Source organism: Lithobates pipiens, unplaced genomic scaffold (genome assembly GCF_037356315.1).
Source record: "Lithobates pipiens isolate NorthernLeopardFrog02 unplaced genomic scaffold, aLitPip1_a1.2 Scaffold_23, whole genome shotgun sequence".
Lineage (NCBI taxonomy): Eukaryota > Metazoa > Chordata > Amphibia > Anura > Ranidae > Lithobates > Lithobates pipiens.
In genome coordinates this window covers 134974068-134996084 of record NW_027507785.1, presented here as the reverse complement: position 1 = coordinate 134996084, position 22017 = coordinate 134974068, and the positions used below count along the sequence as shown (strand labels likewise).

At 43.4% G+C, this 22017-nt stretch overlaps 1 protein-coding gene across 1 annotated transcript in view; it reads left to right on the top strand.

Annotated features, from left to right (window-relative positions):
• The first annotated feature begins 1341 nt into the window (after positions 1-1341).
• Positions 1342-22017, top strand: part of LOC143927920 (galanin receptor 2b-like) — a 229300-nt gene continuing 208624 nt past the window's right edge. Inside the window, exon 1 of the mRNA XM_077452404.1 lies at positions 1342-1721. Within this exon, the coding sequence (XP_077308530.1) occupies positions 1375-1721 (347 nt within the window). The 5' untranslated portion in view covers positions 1342-1374. The remainder of the gene's footprint in view (positions 1722-22017) is intronic.

Here is a 22017-nt window from a genome sequence, read left to right as displayed (position 1 = left end):
AAGAGTGCTACTGTAGAATAAGTCTCTGAATATACCTGTTTGTGGTGACAAACGTTTATTTTAAAATCATAACTGTATTGCTAATCTTGTGAAAGTTTCTGACTCTTTTGTTAAAAGTCGGTGGTGGAAGTTTAAAGGGTTAATTGCTTAATTAACTTAACCCAGTGACAATCACTCTTAGTCTTTTGGCACTTAGATTTTAGTCTCACAAGCCGGAAAATCTTTTTGCAGGGTGAGACTGAGAGTGTCATCGCTCGTCCACCCCCCCTTGCTGAACCATACCAGGCAACATGCCCTCAAAGAGGAAAGGGTGCTTTGGCTGTAACTTATCCCCCCTTCTTTTTTGGCCTGTCAGACTGCATGCTTGGATAAGGGTCTGATATCGTTTTTGGGGGATTTTGGACTCTCACGCCATTTTTAAAAATAAAATTGGTTAGGGGTCCCCCTCAAAATCTATACCGGACCAAAAGGGCCTGGTAAGGATTGGGGTGGACCCCCACGCTGCTTTAAAAAAGAGAATTATGCAAACTCTTCTTTTATTTATTTTCTGCTGTCAGTGAGAAATCCGGTTGGTGCTAGCTCCTCAGTAACCAGCTGAAACGAAATACATTCTTTAACTACTTATTTAACGCATGCATTTATTTAATTATTTGTTTAGTGAACGGACTGTTTTATGTTGTATCAAGCGGTTTTTGCTTTTTGAGGTAAATACCACATAAGAGATAGTAAACTGACATATCGACCTAAACTGAGGAAAACATTAGCTTTTTTTTTTTTTTTTTAAATGGGGATATTTATTATAGCAAAAAGTACAAAATATTGTGGTTATTTTTTTTCTAAATTGTCACTCTTTTTTTTTTATATAGCGCAAAAAGAAAAAACGCAGATGTGATCAAATACCACCAAAAGACAACTCTATTTTTGGGGAAAAAAGGACGTAAATTTTGTTTGGGTACAGCAATGCATGACACAATTGTCAGTTAAACCGACGCACTGCCATAACGCAAAAAATGGCCTGGTCGTTAATCAGGCCAATCTTCCAGGGCTGAAGTGGTTAAGCGATTTCTGCATTTCTAAATGCATAAAATATATATAAAAAAAAAAACTATTATTTAACACTTATAGATAATAACACCAGGAATTGTTGATCCAGGAAATATCCAATAACCTTAAAGGGATCAGGAAGAATTATTTTTTTTGCCTTCCTCTGGATCAACTGTGGATATAGAATTCTGTATATGGAGGTTAACTATTTATTTATTTTTTCTGCTGGTTGAACTAGATGGACTTGTGTCTTTTTTCAGTCTGACTAACTATGTATCTATGTATTAATTTCTCTGTATTCTTCACAGGGCTGGTGACAGCAGCGGAGCAATGTCTCAAGCTTGGAATGCCTCTGTTACATCAGAACTGCCCCCTGGGGGAATCATCGTACCTGTGGTCTTCTCCCTTATATTTGCTCTAGGCACAGTGGGAAATGGATTAGTTTTGGTTGTGCTCCTGAGGAATGGCCAAACTAAGTACAATACAACCAACCTCTTTATTCTAAACCTGGGGGTTGCAGACTTATGTTTTATTCTACTATGTGTGCCTTTTCAGGCCACCATATACACCCTGGATGGATGGTTATTTGGAGCTTTCCTCTGTAAAGCGGTTCATTTCTCCATCTACTTGTCAATGTATGCCAGCAGTTTCACCCTGGCTGCCGTTTCAGTTGACAGGTGAATAGATATTTACATTTTACCTTTTACATGTTTGATAATACTTCTTTAGGTACTATTCTCTATCACTATTATTTGTGTATTATCATGACTTCCGAACCTTTGCTTGGGTAGAAGCTGCCCAAACTGCAGTTTCCACAGTCTTGCTACTTCACAGCTCCACTGACTACATCTCATCCATCACTCACTTCCTTCCCTATTTCTAGCATTTTATTTTCATCCATCATCAGTTTCAATCACCTTTTCTGCCTTAACATACTGAATATCTTGTTAGATATGTAGGTCTATTATACGTCTTAAATATTTTATTAATCATGACTATCTCAATAGACCAATGAAAGTGCATTAATTTACATTCCTACTCTCCCCTCCATCTCCCTTGTGCACACACACACTAAGGCCTGGTTCACACCTATGCATTTTTTTTCATTTCAGTTTTGCAGAAACACAATACAGTCCATTTAACATGGTTTCCTATGGATGTAGTTCCCATCTGTGCATTTTATGGAGATGGCCAGGGACTTTTTTCTGGTTTTTGGTTCCATAGACTTCATTGGATCAAAAATGTGTATTGAAAAACGTAAAATGCACATAGAATATGCAAACTGCAGCCTGCATAGGTGTGAATCAGGCCTATCCCACACACAACTTGTCATCTTTTCTGCTACTCATATTTCATTCTCAATTCTTTAGATACTTAGTTTAACTTAAATTGTTAATTCTCTTCCTTTCATTCTTCCTCTGCATTCCTTCTCTCCCAAAGGTGATGCATTTTTTTCATGAACACATTTAGCAATCAAGCGCTTTTGTGCTCATCTGATTTCAAGGAAAAACCTTTCTAATCTATAAGGCTTCATGCACACGAGACGCAGATGCAAACTCTGCTGTACACATGTTTTTAAAAGCTGAAACCGGCGTTTAGAAACACGTGTTTTGCCGCGATTTTTACCGCGATTTAGCGGCGTTTTACCGCGCTTGCGTCTAGAAGCGTTTAGTTAAGCTAACATCATAGACCCTCCCCAGCTCAAAAAACAGTATTATTAACTATTTCAGCAATTTTGTGAGACCAGAGTGAGTAGCAGCAGCTGTGAGAGCTGCAGTGTACTTGTATTTAGCGTGTCACTTGCCACGGCACCTGCCACAAGTTGTGGATTGTCCACTTGCCACGTGACTTGCCACATCACCTGCCACGTCACTTGCCACATCATCTGCCACAAGTTGTGGACTGTCCAACTGCCACGTCACCTGCCACAAGTTGTGGATTGTCCACTTGCCACGTGACTTGCCACATCACCTGCCACGTTACTTGCCACAAGTTTTGGATTGTCCACTTGCCACGTCCCTTGCCATGTCACTTGCCACAAGTTGGGGATTGTCCACTTGCCACATCACCTGCCACGTCACCTGCCACAAGTTGTGGATTGTCCACTTGCCACGTGACTTGCCACATCACCTGCCACGTCACTTGCCACATCACCTGCCACAAGTTGTGGATTGTCTACTTGCCACGTCACTTGCCACATCACCTGCCACGTCACTTGCCACGTCACCTGCCACAAGTTGTGGATTGTGCACTTGCCACGTCACCTGCCACGTCACTTGCCACAAGTTGTGGATTGTCCACTTGCCACGTCACTTGCCACATCAGCTGCCACGTCACTTGCCACAAGATGTGGATTGTCCACTTGTCACATCACCTGCCACGTCAATTGCCACATCACCTGCCACGTCACCTGCCACAAGTTGTTGATTGTCCACTTGCCACGTCACTTGCCACATCACCTGCCACGTCACTTGCCACAAGATGTGGATTGTCCACTTTCCACGTCACCTGCCATGCCACCTGCCACAAGTTGTGGATTGTCCACTTGCAACATCACCAGCCACATCACCTGCCACAAGTTGTGGATTGTCCACTTGCCACATCACTTTCCACGTCACCTGCCACGTCACCTGCCACAAGTTGTGGATTGTCCACTTGCCACGTCACTTGCCACGTCCCCTGCCACGTCACCTGCCACAAGTGGATTGTCCACTTGCCACATCACTTGCCACATCACCTGCCACAAGTTGTGGATTTTCCACTTGCCACGTCACCTGCCAGGTCACTTGCCGCGTCACCTGCCAGGTCACTTGCCACGTCACCTGCCACAAGTTGTGGATTGTCCACTTTCCACGTCACTTGCCACTTCACCTGCCACGTCACTTGCCACAAGTTGTGGATTGTCCACTTGCCACATCACTTGCCACCTGCCATGTCACTTGCCACAAGTTGTGGATTGTCCACTTGCCACGTCACTTGCCACCTGCCATGTCACTTGCCACAAGTTGTGGATTGTCCACTTGCAATTGCAATTGTTTAAAATATTTTTCTAATGGTTTTTCATCATTTGCAATCATTTTTGAGATTTTTAATGTAAAAAAAAGGTCACCTTTAAAAACGCTTATAAACGAAAACGCAGCAGCGGTGTTTTGCCGCGTTTTGCGTCTGAAACGTGGAAACTTTTGCGTCTGAACCCATTTTTTTGCTTCTGGAAAAACGAGGTTAAACGCAACTGCATAAAAACGGCAAAAAACGAGACTGTGTGCATGGACACATAGGATAACATTGAATGAGTTCAGGAGCAGTTGAAAAAAGTGTCCAACTGCCTCTGAACACGCGTTTAACTGTGTCTCGTGTGCATGAGGCCTAATAGATTTCAAACTGAGCTCTTTACCCTTAGGTTACTTATCTTTTTGTCTTTTATCTTGTCCTATATCAGTATTCCCATCAGTGCTGTAATGAATGACATTACTTTGCTTAAATAATCTGTGGTTGTAAATCATGCTCGCATTTCTAACCTTTTCAGATATGAAATCTCGATATCCATTATCTAGAACAAGCAGAACATAAAAGTCACTAATTTTCCCTGATGTTTTTTTCTAAGCAGCTTTCGAGTCCCAAGGACTTTATGATTTTAATATATAAAACATTTCTATTCAGCTCAGTGATTAGTCACATTCAAATAGACATGCTCTGCAAATTATGTTCAATAAATATGAACTCCAGTGTTATCATGTTTTCACAATTCTCAAACTATTTGACATCTGACATCAGGGGACAGGAAAGGCCATATGCCTAGAAAAAAAGGTCATAGGACCTATTTCCTCAAGAATAAGATTGAACAATATGGATGTGCTCTCTATCAGGGGTCTGCAAAGTACAGGCTGCAGGCCACATCCTGCCGGCAAGGCCATTCTTTCCGTCCTGCTGCTAGAGTCCTCAGACTCATTTAGGGATAGCCTCTGCTCAAGCTTTGTCAGGTTACTCACCCCCTGGCAGTATGCATCACAGGTTCCACAACTCAATAAAACCCTCCCCTCCCGGTTCTTTACTGTGTTTTTGGTTGCTAGGAATAACTTCATTGCAGACCAGCCACAGCTCCCAGCTTCCACCATGCTGTTTACATCAGTGTGCTTTACCGCTGCAATTATGCATACAGTGTGTCTGTGTAAGAGCTGGGAAGCACAGCCAGTCTAATCAATGATAAAGGCACACTGATAAAAAAACTGACACTGATATAAACTGGAAATGTGAGGTGGACACAAATATGCATGTAGACTGAAAGGCATAGAAAGGGCAGGTGGAGCAGAGCTCTGATAGGGACACATGTTTGGGGGTGGAGGGGGGCTCTTATGGGGACATGTGAGAGGGGGAGCCTTCCTGAGGACATATGTGTAGGGGATCCCTGATGAGGACGTGTGTTAGGGCCCTGATGGAGACACCTATGTGTGGGGATTCTAATGGAGGCACGTGTGTGGGGGCCCTGATGGGGACACGTGTCGAATGTTCTGATAGGGACAAGTGTGGGGGGCTCTAATGGGGGACACATGTGGGGGCTCTAATGGGGGACATGTGTGTGAGGATCCTGATGAGGGCACGTGAGTGGGAGCTCTGATGGGAACACATGCGTGGGGGACTCTGATGGAGACACAAGGGTTTGAAGCCCTAATGGGGACACCTGTATGGGCCTTGATGGGGACGCATGTGTGTGGAGCCCTTGACTAACACACCAATTTGTCAGAGACTCTGATGGGTAAAGGGGACACAAAAGTTTGGGGAGATTGATAGAAACAAAGATTTAAGCCCCATACACACTATCAGATTTCCTGCTGATTTTTGTCTTCAGATTTGCCAAAACTATGTAGTGCAAGGGCCTGCCTGATTGCATAAACATTGAAACTCCTAAGGTTTGACCTCATATTATATGTTTTGGTAAATCTGAAGGAAAAAATAAGCAGAAAATCTGATAGTGTGTATGGGGCTTTACGGGGAGACTCTGATGGGGTCAAACTGTACTGCCTTTCAAATTCTTTTCTATGCCGCATTTATGAATAACAGTTTTTTTAGACTGTGAATGTGTGTAAAATATACAATGTGGCCCTCAGAGTGAAACGTTCGGAGACCCCTGCCCTTTGCCATAATTAACACTTTTTCTGTAGTTAAAGATAAAAAGGCTATAGGCCTTTAACCTCCCTGCACCTACAACTCAATTATCCATGAATCCACTAGAGTAATGTATCCATCTCAGCCATATATCCCTATTTTTTTCCAGTGTGTTTTTGGCAGTGTGAACCCCACAATTAGTTTTCATTATATTATCAATCCTCCAATCCAATGGCAGAGCAAGCAGCTTGTTTCCAAAATCTTGGGATCAGACTCTTAGCTACATTAAGTAAATGAGGGGTCACACTGCCCTTATATGATTTAAAAGAGGAGGGCAAAATAATGGAAAAGATATTGGAGGGGTGTACACCTAATTGGTGTAATGGTAGTCTTAAAGGCAAAATTGAATCCCAGAAGCTCTTGACCACCAGTCAGGAGGAAGGTCTGAACCTGCAACCTCAGCTGTGTCTGGTGATGGCTCTTCTTGCTGAACACCTGGGATGCTGGACAGCTCCCTGGACAATTCCTTGAACGATCTTGCCTTGAGCCTCGTTTCTCTTAAACCTTAAACTCTTTGCTCCTCCTATGAACTTCCTATTTTAGCCATGCCTCTGTACTTTCTTTTTGCAAGATTATTGCACTCTTTCCAGCCAATATCTCGCTTTTGTCACACCTGCTGCCATCTGTATCTTTGCTATGACTCAATATCAACATTTGGCTTGTACTTGATTCCAATCTGCGACCACTTTTTACTGACCTTTGCCTTGTTTACTGACTACACTTCTGTTCCCTACCTGCTATATCTGCTACTGGACCTTGGCTTGCTCACCTCTTCGTGCAGTGATCCTGAGGACCATGACCTGGTACTAACATGCAGCAAAGCTCATCTTTACAATCAGGTGCTCTAATGAACACTGGTTAGTGCTTAGAATTCATACCTTGGTGTTTATGCAGCTGGTCGGTGGGAGTCTCTTTACTGTTAAAGCTAATGGTCTCTGAGCCTAACCTCTGACCATGACACCACCATATATGAACAAATACATTTATTGGTGCTGCACTGTTTATGTGTGCAAAATTACCATGAATATATATGTGCAATAATTATTATGCAATAAAGGGCAAGAAACAATGTAATAATGTGTGACATCAAGTAGATTAACTAGAGTAAATGAACTGTGCAGGAGGAAAGGGGTAAATGATTCTGGATATCATCCAGCCAAGGATGCACTTTGCAGTTATGGGGTACGCTACCAGGTGCCTGAAGCAGTTTGTTACAGTTTCTTTACATGTTAGCAGTGAAAGAGCGGAAGCCCACTATACTTACATATATGAAGAAAGGTTCCCTTTTTGATTATATTCTCCCCAGCACCTCGTAGATCAGGAGTTTTTGCCATCTGGGTAAAAAATTCTAACAAGAATCTTGAGCTTTACATTTTATAGAAAAAACCATGTATGAGTCTAATGATTTCTGGAGTGGAGGTGGAGTGAACTCAGTGTCGGGTTGAAGTATGAGATTTGTGTAGAGGAAGACCCAAGTGAAAGTTTATACAGCTGGGAAAAAAGATGTCTTGTGTCTTGAGTTGTTATGCACAGAGACTCAAATAGTGAGAGATCAGAATTTTTATTGGTCACTTTACAAATGAAGCTGAATAGTTGTTGGTATCTCCATAGATCCATAAGGAAGGCCTCAAAAGAGTGGCTCAAGGTTTATAGGAGCAGTAGCTTACCAGTAGAGCCAGCTTATTAAAAGAGGTTATACCATATATGCCCCACTCCTGAAAAAAGGCACAAGTCCTCATCTGGTGTGAACCAGGGGAAGCCCCTAACAGAGCCAGAGGAGAAGTCTTTGGGGATAGTTTACTGCTTACGTTCAGTCTGTCCCAGACAGTCAAAGTTGTTAATGTGAGTGGGGATGTCTAGGCGAAATGTGGATCCACAAGTATGGAAGAGATTCAGGGAGCCATACAAATGAGTAGGATCAGCACAAAAGAGAGAGTAATGAATCAGGGACATTAACTGCTTAAAGCGGAGTTCCACCCAAATATGGAACTTATGTTGATCAGATTCCTCCCCCCTTGTGTGTCACATTTGGCACCTTTCGGGGGGGGGGGGGGGGGGATATACCTGTATAATCCAGGTATTTTCTCCCACTTCCAGGCATAGATCACTGGTAGCTGATCTGGGACACACATGTCCCAGGTGACAGCAGGGATCAGTGAGGATGTCCAGTGCGACTCTCACATGCGCAGTAGGGATTCAGGCTGTGAAGCTGCAAGGCTTCACTTCCTGATTCCTTTACCAAAGATGGCGGTCCTCCACCCGAGATCCGAGGGACAAATTGGCTTCGGGTGAGGATATCACGGGTGCCCTGGACAGGTAAGTGTCCATATTTTAAAAGTCAGCAGATGCAGTATTTGTAGCTGCTGACTTTAAAAAAAAATTTTGCCGTAACTCTGCTTTAAGGACCGCCCCGCGTACATTGATGTACCTGCACGTCATTGCTTCTTTCTGTTCTGGGGCATGCATGGGCCACTGGAACCCCACTCCTACTGTGATTGGACACAGCGGGAGCCAATCACTGGGTTCAGCGGTGGGGATGGCAATGGGACCATTCGGAGGAGAGGCAGAATGGCTTGTAACTAGGCAGATCGCCATTCTGCCAGAGAGGAAAATGGAGATCCTGTGTTACTGCATGGATCTCTGTTTTCCTCTAGTGTCAGCATTCACCCCCACAGTTAGCAAGTATTCCTTAGGAGCACCCTTTGATCGCCCCTGGTGTTAATCCCTTCCCTGCCAGTGTCATAACTACAGTTACGGTGCATTTTTTCTGTATTCATTGTATTGGTGTCACTGGTCCCCAAAAAGTGCCACTTATGCAGCGTACACACGATCGGATTATCCGGCGGACCAGAGTCCGGCGGACAATCCGCCCATGTGTGAACTAGACTTTTGACATGAACGGACTTGCCCACACATGGAGAAAAGTCCGTTCATTTTGGATGTGGCTCCAGGTAGACGGGACTAGCGAAGGAAGTCAATGTCGCCGCCTCCATCGGTAGCCCCGTCACCTGGTATGGATATAAAGGGGTAGCCCTACGCCGAAAAAACGGCATGGGAGTCCCCAAAAATCCATAGCAGACCCTTATTTGAGCACGCAGCCCAACCAGTCAGAAGCAGAAGAAGGTGGCGGTGGCAACGGCGACAGAAGACTGGGCCAATGCTAGTTAAAGAGCTGGAAGAAGAAAGTGGAGGCCCGGCAAGAAGAACCGAAGAGCGGGACAAGACCCCCGAAGTCGGAAGTAGACACCCGGACGTCGGCGGCAACGGAGAAAGCCGGGCTCCTCCTCTAGTAAAAAAAGCTAGCAGAAGCTAGCAGAGGAGTGCGGCGAGAAGACCCCCGAAGACGGTAGAAGAGAAGACCCCCGGAGCTGTTTAATAAAGTATTTTAAAAACCTGTGTTGTGTTTTTTTTAATGTACACTTTTTTCCCCAGGTGAATGGGTAGGGGTACATGGTACCCCATACTCATTCACATAGGGTAGGGGGCCGGAATATAGAGGCCCCCTTATTAAAGGGGGCTCCTGGATTCTGATAAGCCCCCCACCCGCAGACTCCGGCAACCAACAGCCAGGGTTGACGGGAAGAGGCCCTTGTCCTCATCAACATGGGGACAAGGTGCTTTGTGGTAGGGGGGCCGCAGGGCCCCCTTCCCCAAAGCACCCCCCCCATGTTGAGGGCACATGGCCTGGTATGGTTCAGGAGGGGGGCCGCTCGCTTATCCCCACCCCCTTTCCTGACCGGCAGCACTGCATGCTCGGATAAGGACTTTGGGGGGACCCCACGCCGTTTTTTCGGCGTAGGGCTTCCCCTTTAAATCCATACCAGGTGATGAGGCTAGCGAGGTGTCAATCTCGCCTATGGAGGCAGCGACATTCACTTCCTTCGCTAATTCCGTCTACCTGGAGTCACATTCAAAATTAACGGTCTTTACTCCGTGTGTGGGCAAGTCCGTTCATTTCAAAAGTCGCCAGGAAAAGTCCGGGTGTGTGTGGGCAGGTCCGCTTGTTCGGAAAGTCCGGCGGACCCTCGCTGCAAAGTCCGGCGGGTTGTCCGCCGGACTAAGTCCCCTGGATAGTCTGATCGTGTGTACGTGGCATAAGTGTCAGATTTGTCTGCTGCAATGTCACAGTCCCGCTAAAAATCGCTGATCGCCGCCATTACTAGTAAAAACAATTCAAAAAATAAAAAGTCCATAAATCTATTTGATAGTTTGTAGACGCTATCAATATACACTTGTTGGGATTTTTTTTTTACCAAAAATATGTAGCAGAATACATACTGGCCTAAATTGATGAAGAAATTAGATTTTTTTTACATTTTTATGTTTTATAGCATAATTGTTGGTCTTTTTTTGTTTATGGTGCAAAAAATAAAAATCTCAGAGGTGATCAAATACCACCAAAAGAAAGCTCTATTTGTAGGGAAAAGGGGACATCAATTTTATTTGAGTACAGCGTCACACGACCGCACAATTGTCAGTTAAAGCAATGCAGTGCCGTTTCACAAAAACTAGCCTGGTCAGGAAGGGGGAAAAACCTTCAGGAGCTGCAGTGGTTAATAGGTAATATTTCGTACTTGGTGTAACTGATTTTAAAATTGGGCAGCTGTCCAAATCTATTCAACTCAGATATTAGAACTGGGATAATGGTGAGTGGCATTGTCTGCATAAGCAGATCATTTGTGTTCTCTCAAGCCTATTTGGATGCCCGTAATGTCCCCAATGCTTCTGACCTTCTGTAGAAAGGGTTCTGGGATCAGTGTGAAGAGCAAGGGGGGCAGGAGGCACCCATGTCGGGTTCCTTTACCAATAGGAATTTGTTTGTTTCCTAGAGATTTGTTTCTAATCGGTTCAGCTACCATTCCGGTGTGGAACTTGTCTCCAGTAAAAATTTCAATAATAATGTGCAAAATTAGGCCTATTACCCCCCAGCCCTAAAGAATAAGGGTTATAGGATAATTATTAACAGTGAATAACGAAAAAAGAAGAAAAACCAAAAAATATAAAACAAAATAGTGAACACCCAATGTGTAATTATATAAACATTTAAATTCCAACAGAGTCCAATATAGATGAAATCGTCAAATCTTCTACTGTGTAGCAAGTGCTTGATCCACCACCATACAGCCAAAATTACTCCTTACCAGAATTTCATGACCCCCCACTACAGAGGGTCACCAACAGCATGTAACAATAGATATCTCCCACTTCAAAAGGGTCTCAGCTGTTCTCCTCCCTCCACCGATATCATGACCAGGTTGTCAAACAAGTATCTTTAGTTATCTCCCATATATTAGGTCATATGTGCCAATTCCATGCAAAAGAAATGAAGCTCCAATAGTGTAAAACCTTTTAATATAACTCAAATATAAAAACAAAAATGCACTTACAAAGCACAAAGGAAAGATCAGCCTTAAGTCCGATGCGCCGACCGGATGCAAACGGACAAACTCGTCGTTCCTGGGTACAATTCCTTCGTAAGGGGTGACGTCAGCGCATCGCAAAGTAAGAAGAATTGGGATTATGGAGAAACTGATCCCTATGCCCCCGGAGGAAAGGGAAAGGGAATCTATATTGCAAGTTTGGGCTCCCTGGGAAATATTTTTACAGTCAGAAGAAGGGAAGAGGTTGATTGGAGAGGAATTTGAGGATTAGACTAATTGGTCGAGTGATGTGAACCATACTCTTTGTCCAGTAAGGGCGACATACCTCTCTTTTCTCCCCTTTCCCTATCTTCTCCCTCTTTTTTTTTTCCTCTCACTTTTTAAAGGGAGGAGAGGGGAAGAGGGGAAGGAAAGGGGCTGCTATGGGGAATTGATAATGTTTTTTTTTGTTTGTCTATAAAATTGGCAGGAATACATTATGTTGTTTCCTTTCGGCGTTGTCCAATAGAATATGTGGTGGTTAGAAAGTGTTCTTTATATGTAATTATATGTAAACATTACTAATAACCTATGTTATGTAATCCTGCAAAGAAATAAAGAATAAAAAAAAAAAGTAACTTCAAATGTCTTGAATTTGGTCACATCGCACATTGTTCTTTTTTTTCATTTTTTTTTTGTCAATAATTTTTATTGTTTTTTTCATAAAATACAAACATACTGTAGAAAACAAATGCCAAGTTGAATAACTTCAGAGTATGTAGATGCATCCAGTTTTACATGTTGTATTCTAGGTAGGTACAAATAGTACAGTTAGCGTATTAGCCGTAGTATTTAACATTTTTCCAAGAGCAGATTTCAAGAGTGTCTAAAACCTTTTGTGTCTAGGTGTGTCTGCGGATGTAATGCTTCATAGGTAAGCTGCTGCTCTGGACCTTTCCGACCAGAGAGACCAAGGGAGCCAATCAGATCTGGCTTTAGTAAACGTGCCTTTGCTGGAGGCATACATCATTTCGTAGTTGTAGTGTAGATTTACTAGGCTGATCGTGTTCTCTATAGTTGGGGTCTGGGTGCTTTTCCAAAGTCTGGTTAAACTTAGCCTAGCTGCTAGCAGGATGTGGGTAGTCACTTTTCTGAGGGGGAAAGTAATATCCGCAATATTGTTTTCCAATATGTATGAATGTTCGGGCAAGCACATATTATGTGGAAAAGATCTCCTTTTGTCTTGTTGCATATCCAGCATATGTCTGGGATATTCTTACCAAAGGACGCTAATCTAGTGGGAGTTAGGTACCAGCGTAACAATAGCTTTTGGGTGAGTTCCCAGATTGAGAAGCATTGTGTAGATTTGTAGAGTGCAGTTTGCCATTATGCTTCCGAGAAAGTTTGTGTAAGATCTGTTTCCCAATGTAGATGCGAGTTTGATTTGGTGAATACTTTTTTCTGATAGAAAGTATTATAAAAAAGGGGAGATACCTTTCATTTTCTTTTCAGGGTTATTTAGAAATGACCAAGTCTGGATGGTACTTTGTATGTTGGGGTAGGTAGGTGGGAAATACAATGTTTCACTCTTAGCTAGGTAAAGAGTTAGTTGGTGGATAGGTTATATGTTTTTTGTATTTGAGGGTATGTCAGAAGGTCGGGTCCTTGAAACAGGTGTTGAATCTGTGTGATGCCTTTTGCTGCCCAATGGGTTAAGGATAGGTCAGGTGAGAATTGGTGAAGAATTTGTATTGGTAGAGGTGGATAAAAAGAGTCTGGTTGGAGCGTGTCTAGTTTGCTCAATGCCTTCTAAGCCAGAGCTGATGCTTTTATTGGGGGAGAAATTGTGTAAGGAATGGGGGTTCCCAAGGGTGTGCCCAATATCCATGTTCGTAATGTTGTGTGTTTAACCACTTGCTTACTGGGCACTTAAACCCTCCTCCTGCCCAGACCAATTTTCAGCTTTCAGCGCTGATGCACTTTGAATGACAATTGCGCGGCCATACAACACTGTACCCAAATGAAATTTTTGTCATTTTTTTCCCACAAATAGAGCTTTCTTTTGGTGGTATTTAATTACAGTTGGGAGTTTTATTTTTTGCTAAACAAACAAAAAAAGATGTAAAAAAAAAAAAATCATGTTTAATAGTTTGTTATAAAATTTTGCAAACAGGTCATTTTTCTCCTTCATTGAAATGCGCTGATGAGGCGGCACTAGTGGGCACTGATGGGCGGCACTGATAGGCGGCACTGGTGGGCACTGATAGGCACAGTTAAGGCGACACTAATAGGCACAGATAAGGTGGCACCGATAGGCACAGATAAGGCAGTACTGATGGGCACAGATAAGGCGGCACTGATGGGCACTGATAGGTGGCACTTATAGGTGGCACGGATGGGTGGCACGGATGGGTGGCACTAAGGGGCACTGATAGGTACCACTAATAGATGGGACTGATGGGCACTGATAGGTGGCACTGATAGGTGGCTCTGATAGGTGGCACTGCTGGGCACTGATGGGCCGGCACTGATGGGCACTGGTAGATGACACTGATGGGCACGGATATGTGGCACTGAGGTGCAGCAATGTTGTTGAGGCAGATTGTGGGCACTGATAGGTGGCACTGTGGGTACTGATGTATGGCACTGTGGGCACTGATGTATGGCACTGCTGGGTGGCATTATGGGCACTGATGGGTGGCACTGCTGGGTGGCACTTTTTTAATTCTCTGGGGGTTACTGGCAGGGGGCAGGTGGGCACTGATACACTGGCCGTGATTGGGACTGATGTCCCGATTGCTGGCTCTCTTTTGTCACATGATCAGCTGTTATTGGCTGACAGCTGATCACGTGGTAAGGGGTCGGGATCGACCCCTTGCTCGGATCGGTGATCAGGCGATTCTCATTGACTCGCCGGTCACAGAGCGCGCGTCGTCCCGGCAAAGGAGGTCCGCGCTGTAGCCGTCATTCGGCTATAGCGCGGATCTCAAGAGGTTAAAGGGTGCTGTTTTCATGAGATCCCATTGGGTTGAGGTTGAAACCAATCTTGTAGTTGGGTCAAGATTGAAGCTTGTAATAGTCTTTGAATTTTATGGTCCCTGTCCCTCCTGCCATTTTACGTTTGAATAGTTTAGATTGTGCACATTTAGGTTTTTTTCCCCTGCCATGGTCTGGGGGTCTTTGAAATAGCATAATGCTAACGGGATGGGGATGGTTCTAAAAAAGGTATAGGAGTTGGGGAAGGGATGTCATTTTAAAGGCAGCTAGTCTGCCAGACCAAGATAGTTTGTGTTTTGCTAGCTGTTGTGTGTCTTTCTGAAGTCTGGTGAGGAAGGGTTTGAAGTTGTAATTGAACAGATATATTGTTGATTTGGTTAGTTGAACTCCCAGATAGGTTATGCCGTTTTAGCCCAGGTGTATGCTCATTGTGTTTGCAGTAGGTTCCTAGTTATGGCGTCAATATCTATGTCAAGTATATATGATTTAGTCGCATTAATTTATAATATGATATTTTGCTTAATTGTTGCAGGACGTTTTGGACTTCCAGTAGTGAGGAGGTTGGATTTGTAAGCACAAGAATAACATCATCTGCAAATAAGTTTATTTTATGAGATGAGTTTCCTATCTCAATCCCTGTGATTTTGAGATTCTGTCTAATGTGTTCCGCCAGGTGTGCTATTAGTAGGTTGAAGATGAGAGGGGATAATGGACAGCCCTGCCTAGTTCCGCTAGATATGTTGAATGGTTGGGATAGCGTGTCCGCTGAGAATACTTGGGCCGAGGGGGTGGAGTATAATGCTAAGATGGCATTCAGTATATTGCCTTTGAAGCCAAATTTTAGAAGAGTTTGCTGTAAGTATAACCAGTGTATCCTATCGAATGCCTTCTCTGCATCCAAGGAAAGGAGCAGAGAAGGTGTTCTGCTGGACTCTGCATAGTGGATAATATCTACTAATCACCTAGTAGCATCTGATGCTTGACGTCCGGTGGGGAAGCTGGATTGATCTTTGTGAATTAAGGTGGGCATGATATTGAGTAGTCGGGTGGCCAGTGTCTTCGGGTAGATTTTTAAGTCTAAGTTTAGGAGTGATATTGGAAGGAAGTTTTGGGGTGATACTGGATCTTTGCCTGGTTTCGGTAGGGTAACAATTAGTGCTTTTAATGATTCATTCAGGAATTTTGCTGCAGAGGCTGCTTTATTAACCACTTCAGCCCCGGACCAATTGTCAGCCTAAGGACCAGAGGTCTTTTTACAATTTCGCACTGCACTGCTTTAACTGGTAATTGCGCGGTCATGCAATGTTGTACCCAAACAAAATTTGCGTCCTTTTCTTCCCACAAATAGAGCTTTCTTTTGATGGTATTTTATTGCCTCTGCGATTTTTATTTTTTGAGATATAAATGGAAAAAGACCGAAAATTTCGAGAAAAAAAAATATTTTCTACTTTTTGTTATAAGAAAAATCGAATAAACTCAATTTTAGTCATACATTTAGGGCAAAATTTATTCAGCCACATGTCTTTAGTAAAAAAAATGTCAATAAGCGTATATTTATTGGTTTGCGCAAAAGTTATAGCGTCTACAAACTAGAGTACATTTTCTGGAATTTACACAGCTTTTAATTTATGACTGCCTATCTCATTTTTTGAGGTGCTAAAATGTCAGGGCAGTACAAACCCCCCCCCCAAATGACCCCATTTTGGAAAGTAGACACCCCAAGGAAATTGCTAAGGGGCATGTTGAGCCCATTGAATATTTTTTTTTTGTCCCAAGTGATTGAATAATGACACAAAAAAAAAAAAGTTTACAAAAAGTTGTCACTAAATGATATATTGCTCACACATGCCATAGTTATATGTGGAATTTAACCCCAAAATATATTTTGCTGCTTCTCCTGAGTACGGAGATAGCACATATGTGGGACTTTTTGGGAGTCTAGCCACGTACGGCACCCCGAAAACCAATCACTGCCTTCAGGATTTCTAAAGGTGCAAATTTTTGATTTCACTCCTCACTGCCTATCACACTTCCGAAGGCCATAAAATGCCAAAATAACACAAAACCCCCCCAAATGACCACATTTTGGAAAGTAGACACCAGAAGCTATTTACTGAGAGGCACGTTGAGTCCATGAAATATTTTATATTTTGCCACAAGTTGCAGGAATATTACAATTTTTTATTTTTTTTGTACAAAGTTGTCACTAAATGATATATTTCTCACACATGCTATGGGCATAAGTGAAATTACACCCCAAAATAAATTCTGCTGCTTCTCCCGAGTACGGGGATACCACATGTGGGGGACTTTTTGGGAGCCTAGCCACGTACGGGACCCCGAAAACCAAGCACTGCCTTCCGGATTTAAATATAAAACGCTACCAAAAAAAACTGTTAGCGATCGCAGGGATCAGACCTGACTCTGCGAACGCTGCAGTTATGTGTTTAGTGTTTTTTAAGTGACAGTGATCGATTGATACTGCACTTGGGTGGGCTGGGCGGAGGGGCAAAACGCAGGTGCTAGCAGGTATCTGGGCTGATCCTGCTAACAATGCGTTTTTTTGGAACCCTAAACTGCTGGGGACGCTAGTATAGATCTGATCAGTCAGATATTGATCTGTTCAGAGTCTATATCACTACGGGAGGTTTATGCTTTGTGCGTGGGTGTTAGCGGTACTGGCACTAACCTAGCGCTGCCTGGGGTGACGCAGACCCTGACCCTAAAACCTAATTGATATCACCCGCCGGGTGATCAGGGGGTTAAACCTTTATTGGGTAATAAATGGTGGGTGCCCTGATGCTATAAAAAGCAAACTAACCAGAGTCACCCGTAACGCTTATACGGTGATCACTGGTGAAGGGGTTAACTAGGGGCAATCAGGGGGTTCAAATTTTTATTAGGTAGTATATGGGGGTCCCTGGCGCTATATAAAAACCTGACGGGGAACCTAAATAACTAACTGGCTAACCAGCGTCACCAGTGACACTTTTACAGTGATCGCTGGTGAAAGGGTTAACTAGGGGCAATCAGGGGGTTAAAACCATTATTGGGTAGTATATGGGGGTACCTAGCGCTATAAAAACCTGGCAGTGAACCTAAAAAAATAACTAGCTACCTAGCGACACTAATGCAGCGATCGGAAAATGATTGCTTAGTGACACTGGCAAAAGGGGGTGAAAGGGTTAACTAGGGGCAATCAGGGGGTTAAAACCATTATTGGGTAGTATATTGGGGTACCTAGCGCTATAAAAACCTGGCGGTGAACCTAAAAATTAACTAGCTACCTAACGGCACCAGTGACACTAATGCAGCGATCAGAAAAATTATCGCTTAGTGATGCTGGCAAAAGGGGGTGAAAGGGTTAACTCTAGGGGTAATCAGGGGGTTAAACCTTTATTGGGGGGGTAGGGGGCTACCCTGGACCTAACACTAACTGCCCTGACAGTTTTTACTGTCACAACTGACACTAAATGCAGTGATCAGTAAATAAATGATCACTGCAATCAGTGACACTGTGACTGGGAGGGGGAGGGGGCGCGGGGGGGGATCGAGGGGCGATTGGGGGGGTGATCGGGGGGGGATTTGTGTGCCTATGTGTACCTACACGTCAGTGTAGTGTTGGTGCACACTTACTTTCAGTGTTCTCCTCGTAGTCCGGTCAAAAAGACCGCCCCGAGGAGAATGACATCACTTCCTCCCTGCCTGTGTTTACTATACACAGCGGGGGAAGCTTCTCATTCGCCAGGAGCGATCAAGAGGGGATGGCCAGAAACCAACGGCCATCCCCTCAACCCGGATCGCTCCTGCAGTGAAACAGACTGCCGCATCAAGCGGGAGGGGGTCCGATCGGACCCCCCACCCGCTGGAAGGTGAGCATGTACATGTACGTGCTTGTGCCTGTCGGTGCCATTGCACCGACGCACATTGCCATGCGGCGGTCCTTAAGTGGTTAAACATGTTTTTTAAATGAGGTATTAGGTGATGGGAAAATTGTTTGAAGTATGCACCCAGGAGGCCATCGGGTCCTCGTGCTTTGTCTGGAGGTAGGGATTTGATGGTGTTTGCAATTTTATGTGAATGGTTTGTCTAGTCTAGTCAGTTGGTCAGTCGTTAGAGTTGGGAGGTTGGTTTTGTTTAAGAATGTATTAATTTCTTCAAGTGTAGGTTGGTGGGTGCTTGGGTCTTGTTTCAGGTTGTATAAGTCGCTAAAATATATACTGAAGGCATCAGCTATTGCTTGAGGGTTTCTTTGTTTTTCTTTGGTGTGAGGAAATATGTATTCTATTTTGTGTTTGATTCTTCTGGCTTTAATACGGTTAGCTAGAGCTTTACCTGCTTTGTTGGAGGTAGAATAGCAGGTGGCTTTGAACTTTCTGTGTGCCTTTTCAAAGGACTGTAAAAGGTGTGACCTGAGGTCTTGTCTGAGAGTTAGTAGTTGTGCTGTGGCAGCGGGGTGGGGGTTTGACTTAAGTTGGATTTCTAAACTTCGAATTTTAGCCATAAGAGTGTCTATATGCTGTGTCCTTTTTTTCTTGTGTTGGGAACTCAGTTTTATCAAAACACCTCGAATAAACGCTTTATGCGCATTCCACACTGCTCCTGGATTGGACACAGAGCCTGCATTATTGTCAAAGTATTCTGCTAGTTGCTTATTTATTTCTGGGGAGTAGTCTGGGTGTTGAATAATAAAATTATTCGTTCTCCACAGGAAGGAATTGCTTTGTTGTGGGGAATTTGAAATAGAGATGGTGATGGGGGCATGGTCCGACCAAGATGCGGTGTGGATCACAGGCGTGCTAATCGTTTGTTTTTTAATCTTTAAAAATTTTTTTATTTTATTTGCTTTATATTCAAATTCACAAATATTGCCACAAAATAATCACATACAATAATTCCCCTTACAAACAAATTTCCCTTATCACCCCCTCCCATCCCCCCTCCCCCTATCAGCCCTCTCCCCCTCCCATTCCCTCCACCGATAATATTCAATTCACAATTATACAAAAGTTTTAAATAACATCAAACTTAAACAAATTACTCATTCCCTTCTCCCATCCCCCTCCCCACCTCTCATTCATTCCCTCCTTCATCCATCACTCTTACATCTTACTCACCCTTTCTCATTGCTCACCCCACTTTCCCCATATTTTAACAAACTTCCCATAATTACCTCTTTTCCTATATATGTATTCCTCCTTTTTTATGTTATCTTTCACCCTTTCCATCCATTCCTTTACTGTAGGCGCTTCCCTCCTCTGCCATTTAAATGCAATTGATTTCCTCCCCTGAAAAAGGCATCTAATAACAGCTGTGTGGATATCCCCTCGTACCTCCTCTTCTTCTATCAATCCCATTATACAGATTTTAGCTTCTACTTCCAGTGATAACCCAAACACTTTATTAATTTTCCCTATTATTCCTACCCAATATCTGTATAATCTTGGGCATCGCCAAATCATGTGTATTAAATCTCCTCTTCGGTCTCCACACCTTTGGCATTCTGCGTCCTGTCTACTCCCAAATCTGAACAATTTAAGAGGAGTGTAGTATACCCTATGGATTAAATACATTTGAGATATAATATGTGATGGCGATAAGGAAACTTTCGCCCCCAATGCCAGAACCTTTTCCCACTGTTCTACCGATATTGGGCCCACCTCTCTTTCCCATTTTACCTTTTTTTTCTCCTCTATTACCTCTTCTTGTTCTGTTCCCTTTAGATACCTATAGATCTCAGAAATAACTCCTTTCGATATATTATGACTTATAATTCTCCTGAGTACAGGCATCTTACTCCATTCCAACTTCCTGTCTCTAAATTGTGCCTCTAACGCATGTTTAATTTGTATATAATTAAGGAGGTAATAAGCCGGTAACCCATATTCATCCCTTAGTTCCTGAAATGTTTTCAGTCTCCCGTCCCTATATAGTTGCGCTAAGAAGTGTACGCCCCTCCGATCCCATTCTGCTAATCTCCCCATTTTCTTAATTTCCTCTAAGTTTTTATTTTCCCATATTGGTGAGAATTCTGTATATCCTCTATACCCCAATATTACTTTTACCTCCTCCCAACACTTTACCATCAATTGGACTGTGGGGCAGCTGGTCCTAAATGAGTCGGCTTCCACTGCTTCCGCGACCGTATTATGTGGGGTATCCCTCCCCAGGGGACCACCCCCCTTTCCTGTCACTGCTGCTAGGTTACCTCCCCTCATATACTGTAATTGGGCAGCCAGAAAGTAGTATCTCATATTAGGTAGTGCCATCCCACCCATTTCCCTTGGTCTCTGTAGTACTTGTAAGCTAATTCTTGCCACACTGTTCTTCCATATCACCTCTCTAAACAAACTTTCCATTTTTTTAAACCAATATTTTGGAATCCAAACCGGTGAATTTTGTATAACATATAATATTTGAGGCATCCACACCATCTTAATTAAATTGCACCTACCGGCTACTGACAAGGGGAGGTTCTTCCATATTCTGATTTTACGCTTTAATTTTGACATAAGTGGAACTAAATTCCCTGCTATATACTGCCTTGGGTCTGCCGTCATATTCACTCCCAAGTACTTCATTTGTTTAACTATTTCTATTTGGGATACCTGTACTGGCAATGGGGTATCGAGGGGATCCACTGGTAGGAGAGCAGATTTTTCCCAGTTAATTTCGAGTCCAGAGAAATACCCGAATTCTTTTATCAGGGTCATTGCCGCCACCAATGAGGGCCCCGTGTCCCCTAAAAACAACAGTACATCGTCTGCATACAAAGCAACCTTTTCCTCTTCATTCCCTCTTTTAAACCCCCGGATATCCTGCGCCTCTCTCAAGGCTATAGCCAGAGGCCCCATCGAGAGGGCGAAAAGCAGGGGCGACAAAGGGCACCCCTGTCTTGTCCCCCTCTCCAAATGGAACCCCTCTGAACATTCCCCATTTATTCTCACTTTCGCCCTTGGACCTGTATACAGTACTCTTATCCATTGCATAAATCTCGGACCAAATTGAAATTCCGCTAACACCCTCCTCAAATAATGCCACTCCACACTATCGAAGGCTTTTTTCGCATCTAAGGACATAACTGCTCTATTCCCTTTGTTTTCTGAAGGAATCTGAATGTTTAAATAGGCGCGTCTCACATTCATATTTGTGGACCGCCCTGGGATAAACCCAGTTTGGTCCTGATGTATTAATTTTGATATTATATTTTTTACCCTTGTTGCAAGTACTTTTGCCAAGATTTTAACATCTGAACACAATAACGATATAGGTCTATATGATGCAGTCTCCAATTGGTATTTCCCTTCTTTTGCCAGGACCACCACTGTGGCCTCCATCATTGATTGCGGCAACTGCCCCACTTCAAAAGCCCCATTGAGCACCTGTAGGAGAGTCGGTAAAAGTATCTCCCCAAATTTTTTATAAATCTCTATTGGCAGTCCATCCGGACCTG